General features: G+C 49.4%; 1 protein-coding gene across 12 annotated transcripts; it reads left to right on the top strand.

The window, feature by feature from the left end:
• Window positions 1–53: 53 nt before the first annotated feature.
• SMARCC2 (SWI/SNF related BAF chromatin remodeling complex subunit C2) lies at window positions 54–20975 on the top strand. 12 transcript variants are annotated; one of them, XM_078449791.2, is made up of 30 exons: window positions 56–290; window positions 2397–2516; window positions 3622–3707; window positions 4173–4254; window positions 4356–4448; window positions 5032–5101; window positions 5332–5401; window positions 6090–6165; window positions 6737–6868; window positions 6968–7083; window positions 7463–7587; window positions 8630–8689; window positions 8811–8848; window positions 9134–9264; window positions 9533–9604; window positions 11751–11864; window positions 12343–12496; window positions 13182–13274; window positions 13511–13627; window positions 13720–13782; window positions 14124–14382; window positions 14617–14778; window positions 15041–15105; window positions 15309–15444; window positions 15527–15693; window positions 16109–16243; window positions 17876–18257; window positions 18552–18635; window positions 18915–18980; window positions 19532–20975. In XM_078449791.2, exons 1-30 carry the CDS (start codon window positions 180–182, stop codon window positions 19606–19608), a joined length of 3456 nt encoding a protein of 1151 aa, XP_078305917.2. In that variant the 5' UTR covers window positions 56–179; the 3' UTR covers window positions 19609–20975. The 12 variants fall into 12 exon arrangements, with proteins under 12 accessions (XP_078305913.2, XP_078305912.2, XP_078305915.2 ...); XM_078449790.2 differs by having other exon boundaries at window positions 57–290; window positions 13508–13627; XM_078449787.2 differs by having other exon boundaries at window positions 54–290; window positions 18552–18980.
• Window positions 20976–21409: the final 434 nt, after the last annotated feature.

Below are 21409 nucleotides of genomic sequence, written 5' to 3'. Positions count from 1 at the left end.
CCGTCGCCGTGCCCGACCGGCCGGCAGGGGGCGCTGCGCCGGCCGGGGCCGGCCCAGGCGGCGGGAGGCGGCGGCCGCGGCGGCGGGAGGCGGCGGGAGGCGGGCGGAGGAGGAGGCGGAGGAGGCGGGAGCTGAGCTGAGCGGGGCGGGCGGCGGCGGCGGGGCCCGAGCCCGAGAAGATGGCGGTGCGGAAGAAGGACGGCGGGCCCAACGTGAAGTACTACGAGGCCGCGGACACCGTGACCCAGTTCGACAACGTGCGGCTCTGGCTCGGCAAGAACTACAAGAAGGTACGCGGGCAGGGCCGCGCGGGGGCCGGGGGCGGGACAAAGGGACCGAGGCCCCGCAGCTCCCCCCGGATCCTGCCCACCCTCGGGCGGCCCGCGGCCCCTCCCCTGCGGCCTCCGGAGCAGCCCCAGTGCGCCCGCCGGCGCCCCGCGCCCCTCCCCCCAGCCTCTTTTGCCGGCCCCCCCCCCCCCCCCCCCCGGCCCTGCAGCCTGGGATTCCAGCCCCCGCCCTCCCTGCTGCGCCCTCTGCCCCTTGTTTTTCTCCACTGCCCCGGCGGGTCCCGGTGCCAGCCGCCCACCCTCTCCTGGGCCAGAGCCTTCCCGGCTTTTCCGGGAGAGGCAGCCGAGGGTGGATGGGGTGTCTGATGTCGCCCCCCCCCCCCCCCCCTCCTACACACACACACGCCCCAGCGTGCCCGCCACGGTGCCCGCCAGAGCTCCCCACGGAGCCAGGTACCGGTAGGCTGAGGCCTCCCTAGTGCTTTGTGTATGTTCGGAGAGATGATGAAAGCAGGACGGTAAACAGCCACAGAGCAGGCCCTTGGCGGCTCATCAGCCCTAAGAAGCACCCCCCGCCCACCTGTCTCTACCGCTTGTCCCCCACTTTCATCCAAGGGGCAAGGAAACCTCTTGGGAGGCAGGGTATAGCAGTTCCTGGGCAGCGACCTCTTAAACCATTCCTCAGCTTCACAATGAAGTCACCGGGCCACCTGGCCTTGCACTGCCTTTGGTTTGGGGTTCAGAGGCTAGAACAGCTTTATATCTCTGGCCCCCCGGCTCGGAACTGGAGATAATAAGGTAGTGAACAAAGGGTTCAAAAAGCCTTACCTGACTTTTCTGTCAAACCTCTTCCTGGTGGTGTCTTTGTCTTTAGGCCTCGTTTAAAGGAACATCTATACATAGGGTTTTTCTGTGGAGATAGTCTGCCTCTTCCTTTTCACTATTCCCAGTTAGAGGTTCTGTTTCTGGTTTTCCTTCAGCTCCTCAGTTCTTCCTGCCCAGCTTTGCAGCCTGTCAGAAGTGTGATGGGTTGTTTAGGAGAACGCCCCTCTGATCCTGCTTATGGCCCTGTCTCAGAGGTCTCTCTGAGTGTCAGAATCCTGACAAACAGCTGCTGGATCTGTGGCTTTTCCTGTACCCCAGCATGAGGCTCTGGTTCCCCAGCCTCTTCCTTTGACCTTTTTGGAAGGGAGATCAGTCTAGGGGCTTAGTCTCTGGCCCTGGGGGGATTGACAGCCTGTGAGCTTTCAAATTCAGCTTTCAAGTTCTTAGCTCTTTGTCAGTTACCTTTTCCTTCAAGGCTCTCTTTACATCTCCCACTGAGAAGAGCACTTTTCTCTGTGATTAGGGTTGCGGAAACAGGGGTCAGAAGGTAAAGAGAAAGTTAGCCTGTTGGCTCAGATTTAAATTAGAACAGAAGGCTAGGATACTAGGTAGCATAATATGGAAATGTGTAAGAAGGCCCAGGGTTGCTTGTCTCGGATACAGTTTCCCCCGAAAGGATAGATGTTTTCTTGCTCTTTCTCACCAGGCTGGGTCTTAGTAGCTGGTCCTTGCCATCTAGGAGAGCCTACAAAGACTTTTGTGCCCAGTTCCTAGTAGAAGCAGAATGCACAAACTCAGCTCTCAGTCTGTTTGCCTTGCCTCACTTCCTTGCACCTTTCGTATTAAGCTGCGTTCTACGGGGGAGTCTTGGCCTTCCACAGAGTTACCCCAAGAAGTACACTGTTGTCTCGCTTAGAGCCTCAAAGGTGTTGCTTCCATTGCCTGAACTTAAGGAACCTTCAGAATTTTACCACCTTCAGTGTTGTTAACTAGAAATCAGGGTCTTTCAACTCCAATTTCAGGGTGTAGCTGAGAAAGAATAGGAAGTCTCCGTGGCCAACAATGCTGGCAGGTTGGTCTGGGGGCAGCAGAATGTCAACTTCTGGTGAGGGGCTTAGAGGGCTTCCCTTCTGCCATTTTCTTTATAGAAAGTAGACATGTGGAGGAAGAAGAGCCTATTTTTTCTACCCCAGATGTTTCTAGAGCTCCCTGGGAAGAAATAAGGGAGATAATGGACAATTCATCTGGAGTCTCCTTTTCTTACCTTTCCCTCTGTCTCCTTAGTATATACAAGCTGAACCACCCACCAACAAGTCCTTGTCTAGCCTGGTTGTACAGCTGCTACAGTTTCAGGAAGAAGTTTTTGGCAAACATGTCAGCAATGCACCACTCACTAAACTGCCGGTGAGTGCAAATGCATGGGGAATCCTCCAAACTGGAGAGAGAGTTGTGGGGGTTTTGTAAGTTTTATACTTTTTGAGATTTGAGTAATTTCCTATCATCCCTATCCCTGGTCAGGGAATTACTGGCTTGCCCTAGTCCCCAGTTTACCGCTCTCTTTGTCTTAGTGATACTTTGTGCAACAAGGCACGCCTGGGTGGCTCAGTCGTTGGAGCGTGTGGGGGTTGTAACTTTAAGCCCCACGTTGGGTGTAGAGATTACTTAAAAATAAAGTCTTGATATTTATGTATGTATGTATGTAGGCTCCACACCTAGCATGGAGCCCAACACAGGGGTTGAACTCATGACCCTGAGATCAAGACCTGAGCTGAGATCAGGAGTCGGACACTTCACCGACTGAGCCACACAGGCACCCCTAAAAATAAAATCTTAAAAAACAAATACTTTGTACAGTAGGTTATCTCAGCATGTCTGAGCTCATACGTGAAACTCTCGTGGCATGGTTAATGTTGATTTATTTTTGAGAGAGAGAGCGCAAGCTGAGGAGGGGCAGAGAGACAGAGAGAGGGAGACACAGAATCCGAAGCAGGCTCCAGGCTCCGAGCTGTCAGCACAGAGCCCGACGTCAGGGCTGAAACTCACAAACTGTGAGATCCTGACCTGAGCTGATGTCGGACGCTTAACCGACTGAGCCACCCAGGTGCCCCCTCTTATGGCATGGTTAAAAGGGATTTGGATGAGATTTGGATTTGCACAGGCTTGTGTTCAAATCCTGGCTCTGCCACTTGGTGCTCTGTGATCTTGGGCAAGTCATTTAAACATTTTGAGTATCTAGCCCTTCATCTCTAGATGGGATTAATATCTCTACCTTGTAGGGGTTCTGTAATGGGTGATGAGGTAACCAGTAAGTACGTGGCACAAGGTGGGGCTTTGTGAATACTGGTTTCTTTCTCCCCCTTCTTCCAGGCCACAAGATACGGTGGCATAAGGGTTAGAAGTCCAGCTTGGAGAGAGAGATTAGTTTTGCATGGGATTTTGTGAAAGGATTGTTAATAAGAGAATCTAGGATGTAACTCTCACATACTTTTTTCCTATTTCAATTTTGTAGATCAAATGTTTCCTAGATTTCAAAGCAGGAGGCTCCCTGTGCCACATACTTGCAGCTGCCTACAAATTTAAGAGTGACCAGGGATGGTGAGATGCCTTCTTCTCTGTGCTTCTTACATTTAGAGGGACTCCCCCTTTATGATTTCCTGGGGTCTTTCTGGGATGGGAGAACGTAGGTAGACCTTCTTGCAAGTCTCTTACTTTGCTAGGTCAGTAGGTGTGACTTGCTAGGTCAGAAAAATGGCTGAGAATCAGAGCCAAATAGTCTAAGAGCAAGTGAGTATGTATGTGTGTATATGTGTGTGCATCAATGTGTGTGTTGTAGAGGAAAGGGGATTCTTAGGTTGGCATCTCAAGCTTTTCTTTGTCCTTTTGGACTAAGTACAAATGATTCATGGAGTCGAGCTTAGTGAACCCCAGATCCCAGGCCATTTTGGCAACTATTGTGAGCAAAACTGCTTTCTGATTTCCCATACTGAGAAGTCATATACCCTAACCTCATCCTCAGACCTGATCTATAACACTCACTATAAGTTATTGCCTCTTTTCAAGGCGGCGTTACGATTTCCAGAATCCATCACGCATGGACCGCAACGTGGAAATGTTCATGACCATTGAGAAATCCTTGGTGCAGGTAATAGTCAAGAACCTCCCTTGTCCATCTCCTTTCCCTCAGTGAAAATCCAAATCGTGCCTTTCCCATGATCCCATCCCATCTCTTTCTTCTCCCCACAGAATAACTGCCTGTCTCGACCTAACATTTTTCTGTGCCCAGAAATCGAACCCAAACTGCTAGGGAAATTAAAGGACATTATCAAGAGACACCAGGTGAGTGGGTGGGTCAGGAGAGCTTTGGAAACTCCATGACTGTCTTCCTGATCGTTTCAATACAATAAGCAGCCCTTCTACTGCAGAGGTGCCTCTGCCTACTTGGGAAAAGACTAGGCTTAAAGCCTTGAGCTGCTTTTTCTCTGCTTCTCCCACCTCCCAGTCTTGACAGGTTTAGATCACTGTTCCTAGCGGCTGCATTGGCCTGGGGGTACGGAAAGCCAGAGATTGCCTGATTTCAGAGGAATGAAACCTTTACTCTGGAACTCTATAATAACAAGCAGATATCACTGCTGGGGACATATAGTCAACTTTACATTTCCCATGTGTAGATTATCTGTTCAGAGGATTATCTGCAGGAACGTTTAGTTCTTTGCTTTTCTTTGTTATTAGCACAATCCCAGCCATTTCCCTCTGCCTCTCAGCTGTTGTGTGCTTAAAAAAGGCAAGCCAACTTTAATACCATTTTGAGCAGAATATGATTAGGAAGGCAGGTCTGTGGTTAAATCTTATTTTGGTTTATTTATACCCATGAGTAATTCGGAGGGCACCATATTTACCTACTTTTCCTTGTGCCATGCAGGGAACAGTCACTGAGGATAAGAGCAATGCCTCCCATGTTGTGTATCCCGTCCCAGGGAACCTGGAAGAAGGTGAGACCTGGGTTTTCTTGGCCACTGCAGTGAATGGCTTAGACTAGCAGTGGGGACACTGCTCAGCCCCCGCACAGTGCCTTGGCACCTCCTCTTTCCTTTCAACTCTGAGCCCTCCTACTGCCTTATATCCCTATTTCCAGGTCCCTGGCTGCAACACAAATTGTGTACTGTTATTTTCTGTATACCCCTTTAGCTTACATCTCTCCTTGTTCTGTTTTTACCCCCAGAGGAATGGGTACGACCAGTCATGAAGAGGGATAAGCAGGTTCTTCTGCACTGGGGCTACTATCCTGACAGGTGAGGACAGGGTCTTAGGGCAGGTTTAAGTATGAGAGCCAGACTGAGAAGCCCTAGAACATCTAGCAAAGCAAGCAGGCTCTCTTTTGGGGTTATTTTTAGGTCTGTTAATTTGTTCTTCTATCTATTATGAGAATTTTGTCTTGGGAGAGGTTTGGACTTATTAAATGAGGCTTAGGCTAAAAAGATTGGGGCTTTATGTGTGAAATGGCTCTTCCAGTATAATTTATGATAAGTAAATGTTAGAAACAATCTAAATGTCTAACAATGGGAAAATGTTTCAGCAATTTGTTTATCTACTCAGTGGACTATTATGCAGCCATTGAACTGATAGAAATAACATGGATAATTTGTAGATAAATATTAAATGCTAAAAAGTAGGATTGTAAAATAACACTAGTGACATTGCAGTTACGTAAAAACAAAATGGTACAGAAAAAATTTACTGGGAAAAATATATACTGAACAGTTGTGTTGAAGGGACTCTTTTCTTTCTTTTTTTATTTCTGAAATTGTTTTTATTATTTTATAATGAAAAGAATCCCAATATCAATTGGAAAAATAATCATACCAAAAAATAACCTAACAATCCAATACTTTTTTTGCAAATGAGAAAGGTAAAAGATTTGCACTTTACTTTTCCACAACTCCATCCCATTGATCTGACTTCACCAATTTCCTATGGCAGTTACGACACTTGGATCCCAGCCAGTGAAATTGAAGCATCTGTGGAAGATGCTCCAACTCCTGAGAAACCTAGGAAGGTGAGCATTTCTTGTCCCCTAAAGTACCCCAAAAAGTATCCCAGGGAGTGCTTGGCTGGCTCAGTTGGTAGACTGTGTGACTCTTGATCTCAGGATTCTAAGTTCAAGCCCCATGTTAGGTGTAGAGACTACTTAAAAATAAATTCTTTTTTTTTTTTTTTTTTTTTAATTAAAAAAAAAATTTTTTTTTAACATTTATTTATTTTTGAGACAGAGAAAGAGCATGAACAAGGGAGGGTCAGAGAAAGAGGGAGACACAGAATCCGAAACAGGCTCCAGGCTCTGAGCTGTCAGCACAGAGCCCGACGCGGGGCGCGAACCCACGGACCACAGGATCATGACCTGAGCCGAAGTCGGACGCTTAACCGACTGAGCCACCCAGGCGCCCCAAAAATAAATTCTTAAAAAAAAAAAAAAAAAAAAAAAAAAAAATGTGGTTCATACCAGGACCAGACCACCATTTGGAGATGAAGCACAGGCTCCTGTACCTTTCAGCTTTTCTATTCGGGGTCCCCAGACAGAGCTGTGGCTTTCAGGCTTCTTTCCAGCACAGTCTGCCTTTGTACTTCAGGTTCATGCGAAGTGGATTCTGGACACAGACACTTTCAATGAATGGATGAATGAGGAAGACTACGAGGTGAATGATGACAAAAGCCCTGTCTCCCGCCGAAAGAAGATTTCAGCCAAGACACTGACAGATGAGGTTAAAATTCCTCTTCTTTTTTCCTTGATCCCTTAATCTTGGAATAAGTCTTCGGTGGGGCTTGTTGGCTGACATTTGCTCCAATTCTGCAACCTGCAGGTGAACAGCCCAGATTCAGACCGACGGGACAAGAAAGGGGGGAACTATAAGAAGAGGAAGCGCTCTCCCTCTCCTTCACCAACCCCAGAAGCTAAGAAGAAAAATGCTAAGAAAGGGTATGGCAGCCCCTACCCTGCCCCCACCTTCACCATTCTCTCCACACCATGTTGAAGGAAGGGAGGACAGATTGCTTCCCATAACCACCTGGCCCTGACCTGGGTAGGCCATATTCCTGTCCATGTCCTGAGAGGGACAATGAGGTCTTCTTTAGCTGCCTGGTTGTTATTCTGGTTGCAGCCACTAGTAGACTCAAAGAGAGCTAAATCTTCAAGTGCAAAGCCTTTGTACTTCCCAGTACTCTATACTGATGGGTTTCTGGGTATGCTCAGTTCCATCTTTGGGATTCTCTCTTGCTTTGCTCCCCTTGAACCTCAACTTCCAGGGACTCTTTGTCCAAAGATGACTGGATTCTCTTTCACTCCCTTCCCTTCCCAGTCCCTCAACACCTTACACCAAGTCAAAGCGTGGCCACAGAGAGGAGGAGCAAGAAGACCTAACAAAGGACATGGATGAGCCTTCACCAGTCCCCAATGTAGAGGAGGTGACATTGCCTAAAACAGGTATGGGCCACAACAAACCCCTGGGACCCACCTTTGGAGAGGGCTGATTTCCCAGGCCCAGCTCCAGGTCTTAAGGAACTCTCCCTTCAGTTTAGCTGGTTATTAAAATTATTTTCATCACCACGGACAGTCCTCTGACATCATATCCATATCTGAGTTGTGGACTGTGCTTTACGCCTGACAGTAGTTGTCTCCAAACTGTTTTTGATCATGTACCCCCACCAGTAAAGTATTCAAGTATAAATTGTACATATCTACTGTTATTCCATTACTTTAGAAACACTATTAAATACATGCAAACATTACCTAAAAATGGGAAAATGTAAAAGATAAGATTAAAAAACAAATGTAAAGAGAAGTTCTACTATTCTTTGCCTGTATTCCAGTGGACCATGTTTTGTATCCTATGTGAGAACCCCACCTTGGAGATCATTGCTCTGTGGTGCTAAAGAGTTGTACAGTTGTAAATGTGGAATATGATCTGTATTCCATAGACAAGCTCAAATAATATCCAGGAGTGTATTTCAGGGGTGGGGGTGGGGGTGGGGGTACTGAGAGAGAGGAGTTCTGGCTTCCACCCCCTCATCAATCACAGCAGCTCTCTTCTGTATTCATGTTTTTTCCTGAGCTATTGGGTATGGATTCAGTTAAAGCAAGTCCTCTGCTTTAAAAAATGTTGAAGATCGTACCATTCCTCTACAGAGTGATTTGGTCAGACTCTGTCCATTAAAGAATTTACAGACACATAGATGGAGATAAGGAGACCTGTCAAAGACAGAAATGATTTATGCACGTCCATAGAGTAAAAGATGCTTCCTTATAGGTAAACAGTTAAGTGAATTTTGGGTGGGGGAAGGAGGGAAAGTGGCGGGTGAGATTCAAGCCCTACAATGACTGTGCCTGGAGGCAGTTACTGCTTTTTGGGATTAGATGGACAGAAGTATTTGGAGAAAGCGAGATCTCTAAGACTTGTTAAAGGTGGAGAGGTAAAGGCTTGATTTGGGCAGAACCTGTCTGGTAAAATGACTCTCTTTCCTGGCAGTAAACACTAAGAAGGATTCCGAGTCAGCCCCAGTCAAAGGAGGCACCATGACTGACCTGGGTAAGAAGGAGAGGGGGCGCAGCTGTCACCTTCCCGTAGCCTGCCGCGGCTTTTCAGAAAGTAGGATTCTCCTGCCCCACAGGAGACTCCAACCTTCTATTTTACTGCCTCTCTCTTTCAGATGAACAGGAGGATGAAAGCATGGAGACCACGGGCAAGGTGCAGCCAGTTTAGAGAAGCCTTCTCTACCTCTCTATGGGATTCTGATTTGTGCTTATAAAGTTCCTGATACTCAGAACTTTCCATCGCCCCAAGTTTTCCCACCTTAGACTAGTTCTAGCTATTGTTCAAAACTCAAAACTCTGACCCTTTCCAAGTTCTGGGCCTATATTCTTCATTCGCATACCCATCCTTAGTGCCCACGTTCCTGGGGTGTGGGAGAAGCAGAGGGTCGCCAGGGGCAAAATGGGAATGCTGTGTGGCTAGCAGCCTCTATACTTGTAGGATGAGGATGAAAACAGTACAGGGAACAAGGGAGAGCAGACGAAGAACCCGGACCTGCATGAGGACAATGTGACTGAACAGACCCACCACATCATTATCCCCAGCTATGCTGCCTGGTTTGACTATAATAGGTATTTTTTCTCCATCTTCTCATGCCTCCCCATTTCCTTGCCTTCTCTTCCTGTCTCCAAATAAGTTATTTCTTCATTAGCCAGACAGACTGGGGTATATTTCAGTTTTAGGGGAGCTCCTGGTGTCTTTGAGTCTTACAGCCCTGTGGGAAGTTCTCCTCAAGGAACGAAGAACTGTGTTCTCCCTCCCTCCCTTCTAGCTTTTACCTCTCTTTGGGGCTCTCATCTCCACCAGTGTCTTCTTAATCGATTCCGTTTTCTCTTACAGTGTTCATGCCATTGAGCGGAGGGCTCTCCCTGAGTTCTTTAACGGCAAGAACAAGTCCAAGACTCCAGAAATGTAAGGGCATCTCAGCTCATGATTCTCTTTCTCCCTCCTGTCCCTGATCACCTTTCCTGATCTAGCACCATCCAGTTTGGCAAATATTTCTTGAGCTTCTTCTATGAGCCAGGCACTATGCTACTTTTACAAAGACACGATCTCCACCCACAGGAAGCCCTAGCCCGGCACTGGGGCCTCAGTAGCATGCTCTCTGGGATTTGCCTGGGGGCAGTATTAAGCATGGTTTTCTGTACAAAATGGGTACCTGCTCTGATTCCTCCATTTCTTTCAACAGAATACAGAGCCTTCCAATCCATAGTTACTAAGATGTCTAAAATGCAAATACTGAGGCGCCTGGGTGGCTCAGTCAGTTGGGCGTCTGACTTCGGCTCAGGTCATGATCTCGTGGTTCACGGGTTCAGGCCCCACATCGGGCTCTGTGCTGACAGCTCAGAGCCTGGAGTCTGCTTTGTGGATTCTGCCTCCCTCTCTCTCTGCCCCTGCCCAGCTCACACTCTGTCTCTCTCTCTCTCAAAAATAAATAAAACATTTCAATAAAATTTAAAAAATAAATAAATAAATAATAAAATGCAAATACTCCTAGCATAAATAATAGCTTTGGCTAAAATGTAAGTGACTATTACCAGGCTGGTCTCGGAGAGTAGGTTTTAACAGAAAAACAAGAGGAAGAGCTCTGAAGTTCCAAGCCTTTGAATTAAGGGATGGAGAGGGCTCTCTGGAGAGAAGTGTTATGTAAAGTGCAGGCTTGGGGCTTGGAAGTCTCTATCTTCTTCAAGGTGTTGCCTCAGGCTAAACCTGTTTGGCTTTGGATGAGTCTTGACAATCTTCTATGGTTAGAGGTGCTCCAGGAGAAATACCACGATGAGAAGGGTGAGAAAGCTTTGATTCCCCTAAGAACTGAACGAGCCTGCTTCTCAGATGTTCCTTAGCTTCCCCTCTTTGGGGCCATCTTGCCTTCCCACTGTGTTTCTTTCCCTGTAGCCTGGTGTGGTTCTCTCCTCTTCCTGGGGAAAGCAGTATAGGACGAAGCCTTGCTTTCTCCAAAGGAAAAGGCGGTGGTGACCCAGTCACATGAGTTCAACATGGTCTGTAGGCAGGGTTGGATTTAGAACTGTTCTACACTTTGCGGTCTTGATGTAAGATAGTAAATAGTGATAATTGCCTGTATCTATTGAAGGTTTATCTCCCACACACTATCCTATGTGTCTTACATGCATTGACTAATCTTCACATTACCTTTAGAGGTAGGTCCTATTATCCTCTCCAGTTAACTGATTAGGAAACTGAGGTACAAAGAGGTTAAGTCACTTGATTAAGATCACACAGCCAGTAAGTAGAAAAACCAGGATCTGAATCCTTTATACTGGCTCATGTTCTCAAACTTTATGGCACACCACATAATAGCTACCATTTACTGAACTCTTGAAATGTGCCAGGCACTGTACTAGATGTCTGTAGATGTTTCTATTCTTAAGCAGATACTCCACTTTACAGATTAGGAGACTGAGGTTCAAAAACCTTAAGTAACTTGCCCAAGGCCAGGTAGAACTGGGATTTGAACTTAGATCTTTCCACCTTCAAAACATATATTCTTTTTTTTCTTTTCTTTTTTTTTTTTTTTTTTAGTGAGCTCTACACCCAATGTGGGGCTTGAGCTCATGACCCCGAGATCAAGAGTCACAGGCTCTATCAACAGCCAGATAGAGCCTGTGACTCTTGATCCCTGGATTGTGAGTTCAATTGAGTGTAGAGCTTAATTAAAAAACAAAAACATACATTCTTTATACCACAGCATGTTGACTAGTTGGAGGCATGGATAGACCTCCCCTTAACACCTGTCTTTTTGGAAATAAAGACACCTTTCTTCTGTTTTTATTACTTGTTCAAAGGCTGGATAAAACTCCCCTAACTACAGACAAGGAGATAATTCATTTCGCTAAAAACCCCCCATCAAGGAAAATGTAGCAGTGTTTGAAGCCCTCGCATCTAGTAAACCCTCAGTGTTTACCGAGGCAAATGATCTGCTCTTTCCTCTTTGTCGCACAGGAGGGATCGTCAGCCCTTTTATCACTTTTCCTACCTTTCAGTCCTCAATGGACTTATTTTTTCTTCCTCTTGTTCATCTTTCTGTCTCTCTCCGAAGCTACCTGGCTTATCGAAACTTCATGATTGACACTTACCGGCTGAACCCCCAAGAGTATCTTACCTCCACTGCCTGCCGCAGGAACCTGGCAGGTGACGTCTGTGCCATCATGAGGTGGGTCTGCAGCTGAGGGGAAGGGGGTACATAAGGATGTCTGCCCACAGATGTCTCTTGGCAGAAGGGGGGCTGCCAGCAAGGAGCGTAGGGGAATAAGAAGGAAAAAAAAAAAAACACACCTCTAGAGAAAGGCAGAGTTCATATTCAGGGCACGTGTGACTTGAGGGAATGGCAGTGGCATTCTCTGGCATGTGGGAAAAAGGAGAAGGAGTACGTCTGTAGTTGAAGGATCCTGCTTCGATTTTACTGGCTATCCAGGAGAAGAGGTCTAGTAGGTGAGTGGATATGGAGAGAGGTCCCCGCTGGATATGTAGGTAGACCTGGGGGTCACCGGCATTTAGGGTGTGGGAGGAGATGGGATCTCCCAGGGAGCAGAATGAGCAGAGAAGAGGGCTGAGGAGAGGGAGTGTTATGCCCCACTTCTGCCCCTTTCTGGCTGTCCCATGTGACCCTGTCTCCACCTCTCTCCTCCCAGGGTCCATGCCTTCCTAGAGCAGTGGGGTCTTATTAACTACCAGGTGGATGCTGAGAGTCGACCAACCCCGATGGGGCCTCCGCCCACCTCTCACTTCCATGTCTTGGCAGACACGCCGTCAGGGCTGGTGCCTCTGCAGCCCAAGACACCGCAGGTAGGGTGAGGGGCTGTGGGGCAGGGTCGGGTTGGGAAAAACTGGGCTTCTTTGGACTTTTCTTTTTCTGGTTTTTTAGGGTAATGGTTCAGGAGTGTTTTGAGGCTTCTTCCTTTTCCATGGGATGCAAAGGGCCACAGGAATCAGCCCGTGTGTTTAGCACCCTCTCTCAGCCTCTGTACCTAAGACTGTGAGGACTTGCTGAGGGAGAAGAGATGCTCCTTGTTCTCGAGGAGCAGACAGGCCAGGGTAGGGCACGGAAGAGATAGAGAAAGATGGCTGAAAATGAAGTTGCATGAAATTTTTTAACTTTGTCATGTTTCCAACATTTTTTTTTCCGTTTTTGCCTCATAATTATGATCACTTCCATTTTTTTCCACTTCCATTTCATACATTACAAAAATTAAGAGAAGACAGAATATGTGGCTTGCCCAAGATCACAGAGTACCAAATCTAGGATTAGAACCTAAATTGTCCAGCTCCTAAGGGAACCTGTAAAGATATTTGTGAATACAAATGGGTATCATGCCAACTACAGATCTAATTAATCATTAAGGGAACATGGAACAGTGGCATGAGTGCCCCCAGAGCTTGCGGGCTGCCCAGCATTTGGTCTTGAGGCCTCCAGGGCCTTGGCCTGGTCATTTCCTGCCCAGCTTCCATGACGCCAAGCTCTGTCTCCCAGGGCCGCCAGGTTGATGCTGATACCAAGGCTGGGCGAAAGGGCAAAGAGCTGGATGACCTGGTGCCAGAGACGGCTAAGGGCAAGCCAGAGCTGGTAGGTGGGGTGTAGACCCCGCTGGGCTTCTTATTTGCCCCTTTATTGGGGGGCCCCTGCTCGGGGAAGAAGAGACATGAGAGCAGAGGAGCTACAGCAGTGAGGGAGGAAGTCCCACTCAGGGGTGTCCCTGGCTTTGGGAAGGAAACTCCTTCTGTCTGTTTTCTCTCTCTGTCTGCCCCTAGCTCCTGCGGTCACTTGTACTCACCTCTTTCTTTTCCCTCCACAAATAGCAGACCTCTGCTTCCCAGCAAATGCTCAACTTCCCTGACAAAGGCAAAGAGAAACCAACAGACATGCAGAACTTTGGGCTGCGCACAGACATGTACACAAAGAAGAACGTCCCCTCCAAGGTACGGGGGTGTGGGCCGACTTCAGGGGTGGAGCACCTTCACTCTCTGGAAGTCATGGCCTCCTCTCTCTGACCTGCGTGTTTCTCCTGCAGAGTAAAGCTGCAGCCAGTGCCACTCGAGAGTGGACAGAACAGGAGACCCTGCTACTCTTAGAGGTAATTTGGGCAAGGAAAGGAGAGTTCTATGAAAACAGAAGTGGCCAGGGTGTCAGCTGCACCTGTGAGTGCAGAGAGCGTGATCTTGTCCCCAGTGTGTCTCCTCCCCGCTGCCTGCTGCACCTGCCCCAGGGAACAGCTCCAGGCCAGGCATTTGGGCCATTTCATTAACTCCATATCCTTTCTTAGTGCTACTTGGAGATTCCCCTGGGACCCAGCAGACTCCACAAACACCACAACACAGAGATCTTTGAAGCCCGCTACCCTTAGTAGGATGGGGGGAGTTGACCTTCAAGGAAAGTGGCTAAGTAAGGAAGTTGTGTCTCCACCACTACCACCAGGCACTGGAAATGTACAAAGATGACTGGAACAAAGTGTCAGAACACGTGGGAAGCCGCACGCAGGATGAGTGCATCTTGCATTTTCTTCGTCTTCCCATTGAAGACCCGTACCTGGAGGACTCAGAGGCCTCCCTGGGCCCCCTGGCCTACCAGCCTATCCCCTTCAGTCAGTCAGGCAACCCTGTTATGAGCACTGTTGCCTTCCTGGCCTCTGTCGTCGATCCTCGAGTCGCCTCTGCTGCTGCGAAGTCGGCCCTAGGTAATGTGGAGGGGTCCTGGCCTCTTTGGTTTGAAGGGCTGGTTACTCAGACCTTGAAAGCCCCTCCAGTTTGGCTGCCTTGCTGGCGTTGTCTGCTGCTGGCGTCAGCTCAGGCACCTGTCTAGCTCCGTGCTGGTCTAGATGAAGAGATGGGTTTGTGAGGCCGCTTTCATAGGGACAGTTAGAACTGCCTGCCTGCCCCCATCCCAGCCTTGTCCTCTCTGGATCTTGCAGAAGAGTTCTCCAAAATGAAGGAAGAAGTACCCACAGCCTTGGTGGAGGCCCACGTTCGGAAAGTGGAGGAAGCCGCCAAAGTGACAGGCAAGGCGGACCCAGCCTTCGGTCTGGAAAGCAGTGGTATCGCCGGAACCACCTCTGATGAGCCTGAGCGGATCGGTAAGACCTGGAAAGTTCCCAGAGTTCTCCCCTGTCACGAAGACCCAGAGCCACCTCATATCCTTGTGCTGTCCCTGCTTCGAGTTGTTGAATGGGGACAATTGGCAGGGTTTTTATTTTCCCCAGGACTCCATCTTAGGGACTGTGGCTCCCTGCCAGTCCTGTCACTAAGATTTTGGGTAGGAGAGGGGGCTTTTGGAAAAGTGTCCCAGAGACGGTCTCTGTATCAGACATTTCCCGTTTCCTCTTCCCATGGGCCTAGAGGAGAGCGGGACTGATGAGGCACGGGCGGAGGGCCAGGCCACAGAGGAGAAGAAGGAGCCCAAGGTATAGTGTCAATGAGCTGGGCTGGGAGGGTGGAGGTGCTGGGGTGGCACGGTGGGGAAGGGGGTGCTGGGCTTAGGTGGGGCTGTTGTCTGGAGTCCAGGTACCTCCAAAGTGCGGGGTAAAAATTCATTTACCAGTCTGGGCCCTTTGTGTGAGTAGCAGCTACCCTGATATTGTCTACTTTTCTTTCACTGGGACTTCAGGAGCCCCGGGAAGGAGTTGGGGCTGTCGAGGAAGAAGCGAAAGAGAAAACCAGCGAGGTTCCCAAGAAGGATGAAGAGAAAGGGAAACAAGGTGACAGCGAGAAGGAGTCAGAGAAGAGCGATGGGGACCCAATAGGTGAGCTTCCCAGCATGGTGGTTGGGGGTCCAGGAAGGAAAAGTGGGGCTACTGGGCTGACCCCACCTTTTTTCTGACACAGTCGACCCCGACAAGGAGAAGGAACCAAAGGAGGGGCAGGAGGAGGTGCTGAAGGAAGTGGTGGAGTCAGAGGGGGAGAGGAAGACGAAAGTGGAGCGGGACATCGGCGAGGGCAATCTCTCCACCGCTGCTGCTGCTGCCCTGGCTGCCGCCGCTGTGAAGGCCAAGGTGAGGGCCAGAGACCCAGAAGACCCCTAGGGACGGAGCTGCCCCCTTCTCTGATCTCCCTTCATCTGGAGGAAATCTTTGTGTGCTCCTCACTTCCATGATCCTGGTCTGTTTTCTTCTCATTTTGATCCTGAGAGGGAGAGTTGGTCATCTCTTTTCTAAGCTTCTTGAAGCTTTTTAGCATTAGGCCTGTTTTTACCCTCTAATTATTTGATTTTGTCTTATCCTTTGCCACTCAGTCTCTTTTTTTTTTCTTTCATATTCTTTTAAGAATATGAATGCTTTGCTACTCTGTGGGTTGTGACCACAGCAAGTTCTTTCTTAAAACTTGCCAGCCTCCACCTTGCCACCCTCTCCCTGGCATGTCTCCTGCGGGGCCCTCCCACTCATGTGCTGCCCTCCCCGCCTTCCCTAGCACCTGGCCGCCGTGGAGGAGAGGAAGATCAAATCGCTGGTGGCCCTGCTGGTGGAGACCCAGATGAAAAAGTTGGAGATCAAACTCCGGCACTTTGAAGAGTTGGAGACGATCATGGACCGGGAGCGAGAGGCAGTGAGTAGCATCCCCTGCTGACCAGTGGAACCCAGGGCCACACCTTGCCTCTGAGCTATACCTTGGTTTAGGATGGGGGTGAGCAACAGTGCAGAAAGCCTGAGAGTAACAGGGCTTCACAGCAGAGGAGCAGGAGGAGTTAACTCCAGGCAGTTAAGGACAAGTGACCCACAGGTGAAGCTTGGAGCCTGAGGTCTCATAGAATGTTAGCATCATGGGGCAGAGATCCTAGTTGTTTTTGTTTTTTGTTTTTGTTTTTTTAAATTTTTTTAATTTTAGAGAGCATGAACAAGGGAGAGGGGCAGATGGAGAGAGAGAGAGAGAGAGAGAGAGAGAGAGTCTTAAGCAGGCTTAAGCATGGAGCCTGACTCAGGGCTTGTTCCCTGGGCACTGGGATCATGACCTGAGCTGAAATTAAGAGTGGGACACCCAGCCAACTGAGCCACCCAGCCCAGGCACCCCCTGGTTTTTTTGTTTTTTAAATTTAGTTATTTATTTATTGGGAGCAAGAAAGAGAGAGCAAGACACAAGCAGGGAAGGGACAGAGGGAAAGGGAGAGAGAATTTTAAGCAGGCTCCATGCCCAGCTCTAACCCCATTGCAGAGCTCATGACCTGAGCCAAAATTAAGAGTTGGACGCTTAACCACCTAGTTATTTTTTTGATTGCCTCATTTCCAGGTCCTCGACCAGTGTTTTACCCATTGTAGAGTGTGAATATCGTTGAGTGAGTGAGCAGGTTTAAGGGATGATGAGGGGGAGGGGGCTTCAGATCCAGGAGGTAAACTTGGAAGGGGGATGGGATAGACAATGTATTAAACCATTTTTTAAAAAATTTTATTTATTTTGAGAGAGAGAGAGCGCGCGCATACAGGCAGGGGAAGGGCAGAGAGAAGCAGAGACAGAATCCCAAGCAGGCTCTGCACCATCAGCGCAGAGCCTGATGTGGGGTTTGAACTCACAAATGTGAGATCATGACCTGAGCTGAGATCAAGAGTCGGATGCTTAACCAACTGTGCCAGTCAGGCACCCCAAACCATTTTGTTTTTGAGACCATATAAAAAGAAATAGAAAACAGGGATCCTAACCTCAGAGAACCTGCAGTTTAATTGGAGATATCCAGTATTCAATACAGAGGCATCAAAAAGTGAATGCTTAAAGTATCTGACAAATTCAAATTAAAAGATTCTAAATCACATATATAAGTCCTGAGATATAACAAAATAAAGGCAAAGCTCAGAGGCTAATGAGTTGATCTGGGATGGCTTCCTAAAAATGGTGAGTGTTTTAGCCAATTTTGGGGGAAGAAAACGCAAGTTGACAAGAGGAACTGGAAGCGTTTTCCAAATGAACATAGTGTCAGATTCAAAGCTTCAAAGCTGAAATGAGTAAGGGTCCCCACTAGATTAACTCCACTGCAGTGAGAAGCCATGTGGGCAGCCAGAAGACATGGTCATGGGAATTCTTAAGGGGAGGACAGGGGAGGGCAGGGCAAGCCCAAGCACAAGATTTACATGTGATGTGGGGAACTGCCAGAATGAGAGGCTGGATTTGTCAGAAGACAAAGCAGGGGGCAAGGTGTTTACCTTTGTGATCTTGTGAACGTGGGTAACGGTACTCAATTGGCACTGGCAGCTGGAGTATCAGAGGCAGCAGCTCCTGGCCGACAGACAAGCCTTCCACATGGAGCAGCTGAAGTACGCAGAGATGAGGGCCCGGCAGCAGCACTTCCAACAAATGCACCAACAGCAGCAGCAGCCACCACCAGCCCTGCCCCCAGGCTCCCAGCCTATCCCACCTGCGGGCACTGCTGGGCCACCCGCAGTTCACAGCTTGGCCATGGCTCCGGCCTCTGTGGCCCCTGCTCCTGCTGGCAGCGGGGCCCCTCCTGGAAGCATGGGCCCCTCTGAACAGATTGGGCCCGCAGGGTCAACGGCAGGGCCGCAGCAGCAGCAGCCAGCTGGAGCCCCCCAGCCTGGGGCGGTTCCGCCAGGGGTACCCCCCCCTGGACCCCATGGTAAGTTCTGGGTTCTGGAACCCTTGCTGACTAGAGGGCTCCCTCAAAAGGGATCTGTGACAGGACTGGAAATTTCTGCAGATGGGTTCTCTCTCACCTCTGTTATATCCTTGAGACAACAGCAATCCTGCCCCAGACCCAGAGCTTTGGAATTTTATTCCAGGGATTTATCACTTATTCTCGTATCAGGAAAAGTGGTGCTGAGGGGTGGCTAGGTTATCCTTGCTGGGACAGTGAGTTAGTAAGGGAGGTTTTATGCCTCTAACCTCCTTGGTCTCTCCTCTGTGTTTCCAGGCCCCTCACCGTTCCCCAACCAACAAACTCCTCCCTCAATGATGCCAGGGGCAGTGCCAGGCAGCGGGCACCCAGGCGTGGCGGGTAATGCTCCTTTGGGTTTGCCTTTTGGCATGCCGCCTCCTCCTCCTCCTCCCGCTCCATCCATCATCCCATTTGGTAGTCTAGCTGACTCCATCAGTATTAACCTGCCCCCTCCTCCTAACCTGCATGGGCATCACCACCATCTCCCGTTTGCCCCGGGCACTCTTCCCCCACCTAACCTGCCTGTGTCCATGGCGAACCCTCTACATCCTAACCTGCCGGCGACCACCACCATGCCATCTTCCTTGCCTCTCGGGCCGGGGCTCGGATCCGCCGCAGCCCAGAGCCCTGCCATTGTGGCAGCTGTTCAGGGCAACCTCCTGCCCAGTGCCAGCCCACTGCCAGGTGAGAAGGGTCCTGGAGGGGAGAAGGGTGAGGGAGAGGGGTTACATGGAGGGATGGGGGGCAGGTAGGGGGAAGGGCTTAGGCACGAGAACTCCACAATCCTTTTTGAACGCTCTGGTAAATTAGAATACAGGGGGAAGGGCCTCTCTGGCTGTCCTCCACCAGTCCCCACCCTGGCAGCTGCCACCTCTGGGATGACGTTGGGGCCTTTCACTGGTGGGTCACGGAGGAGTCCTAAGGCACAGCATCTCAGTTGTAAACTTGAAAAACAGCTACCTGTTTGCATGATGATTGGCATCCCCTTTGCTTGTTCCCATCACGTTCGAATGTCCCATTTAGAGAGTTTCCTTGGGGGCAGGAAGATTTGGGGTATTTCAGTTTTCCCAGTATGAGGTGGGAGAGGGTGTTGGGAAATGAAGTTGTACATTGTGGGTACCTCAGTCACCTACCCACCCATTGCATGCCATGCCCAGTTCTGTTTGTCTGTGGTGGCCTGCGTCTGGATCCCTCTCCTGCTCACCCTAGCTGATTCGTCTTCCTTTTCTCCACAGACCCAGGTACCCCCCTGCCTCCAGACCCCACGGCCCCAAGCCCAGGCACAGTCACCCCTGTGCCACCTCCACAGTGAGGAGCCAGCCAGACATCTCTCTCCCTCACCCCCTATGGAGATCAAGGTTCCAGGAACAGCCCTCTCCCCACCACTGGGACCCTTCCCCAGCCTGGAGAGTTCATCACTACGTAAGGAAAGCTCCTCCTGCCCCTCCAAAGCCCCCGCCATGCCTGTCAGGGGCATGCATTTTTATATTGGATTATTCAAGGACTTCTGTTTAAAAGATGTTTCTAATTTCTGGGAGAGAGGATAGGATGGGGATGCTGCCCTTGAAGAAAGGGCTGGGGAAAAGTGTTTCTACAAGGTTCTAATTAACCACTTCTAAGGGTGCACCCCCTCAAAGCTACTGCATTTTTTATGGATAAAACAAAATTAAGCCCTTTAAAGGAAGTAGAGAGATAAAAAAGCCACATTGCAGCTTCCTCCACCCACTCAAAACAAAACAAAACAAACAAAAAAAACACCCCACCCAACTTTTACATTTTTTGGAGGAGGGAGGTGACAGGAAAGGGGGATTTAAGGTTCTGGGAGAGCTCTGGGGATAGAATAGGGTGCCGAATCTGTCTCTTCCAGCCCCCACCGTTAGTGACCGAATCAATTCCCCACCCCCCTCAGCTGCCCCATCCCCAGTTTATTCCTACTAATCTCTCCTGCTGCTTCCTCAGTGTTGCTGTTCTAGGCCACCCCAGCTCAGCCAATGACCCCTTTCCCTCTGAATGTCAGTTTTGTGTTTTTAAAAGTCACCTGCGTAGTTGATGTCAGCGTATGTGTATTTGGTGGGGAAACATATTTTGGGGATTCCTGTGGTAGGTAATAGAGGAAGAAAGGGCACTGTTCTTCCTCCTCCCTGGGCCCTGTCACTGGGCTCCTAGAAGACATGGAGAAGGGAGCTAGAGAGGATGGGGAGTTGTTAACCTGAATTTTTCAAAAAGCACTTAAGCACCTCCTTATGACTTGGTGGGTCACCCCTCTAACCTCTTCCCTCTTCCCCCAGTACCATCAGAACCTTGACTGGTAGCTAGGGGTTCCCTGGGATTTAGGACAGTGGAGGGGTGCCCGACCTAGGGTAGTGCCTACTGCCAGCTTGCAGCTAGGCTCTGCTCCCTGGATTCCACTGCCTCCCCTACCGTCTCTCCCTTCCACATCCTTGATGTGAAGGCAGATGGGACTCCAGGCTCTCCACCAGTTCCTTCCCAGTCCCTCCCACCAAGCTTTGTTCCTCACGTCCCGTGTTTCTCTTCCTCTGCGTCTTCGCACCTTTCTTCTGTTCAAAAGTTTTCTGTAAATTTTTTTCTTTTCTTTTCTTTTCTTTTTCTTTTTTCTTTCTTTCTTTTTTTTTTTTTTTTTTTTTTTTTTTTTTATAAATTAATTTGCTTTCAGTTCCATCTTGTGAATGCCTTCTGTGTTCTCTTACCTGTGGCTGTCAGGCAGTGGGATTGGGCTGGGGGGGGGGTGGTGGGGGGGAGTCTTCCAGGAGTCCTTCCCAGGGGCTCGCACCTCGGCTGGAGAGGCACTGAGCAAGCCAGGCACAGATACTGGGCCTCTCTCCACAACAGGCTAAAGGCAGCACAGCGGTCAGGACTGTGCACTGGTATGGGAGCTGGGCAGAGGCTCTCACCTGCCCTAAAAATAGCTGTTTGAGACTTGGAAGGACATCCTCACAACCTGGAGATTTTGTATACTTATCCTTTCAGAAGTAATGGCTCCATTCCTTCCCTTATTAGGCGGGAAGAAGGCAGGCATCTCACAGACTTGTTATTATTGGCCCCTAGCCCTGCCAAGGTGACAGACAGGCTCAGGCTGTGCTAATATGGCCTGG

This window comes from Panthera onca, chromosome B4 (genome assembly GCF_046562875.1).
Source record: "Panthera onca isolate mPanOnc1 chromosome B4, mPanOnc1 haplotype 2, whole genome shotgun sequence".
Lineage (NCBI taxonomy): Eukaryota > Metazoa > Chordata > Mammalia > Carnivora > Felidae > Panthera > Panthera onca.
Note: the sequence above shows the minus strand (reverse complement) of the source record. Positions and strands in the feature narration are given on the sequence as shown.

Bases quoted from the DNA above. Each gene is read 5' to 3' on its own strand.
- SMARCC2 (XM_078449786.2), top strand. From the start codon at position 180: ATGGCGGTGCGGAAGAAGGACGGCGGGCCCAACGTGAAGTACTACGAG. The intron at 291-2,396 runs GTACGCGGGCAG...CTGTCTCCTTAG, and splicing joins TCGGCAAGAACTACAAGAAG to TATATACAAGCTGAACCACC. The intron at 8,849-9,133 runs GTGCAGCCAGTT...CTATACTTGTAG, and splicing joins GCATGGAGACCACGGGCAAG to GATGAGGATGAAAACAGTAC.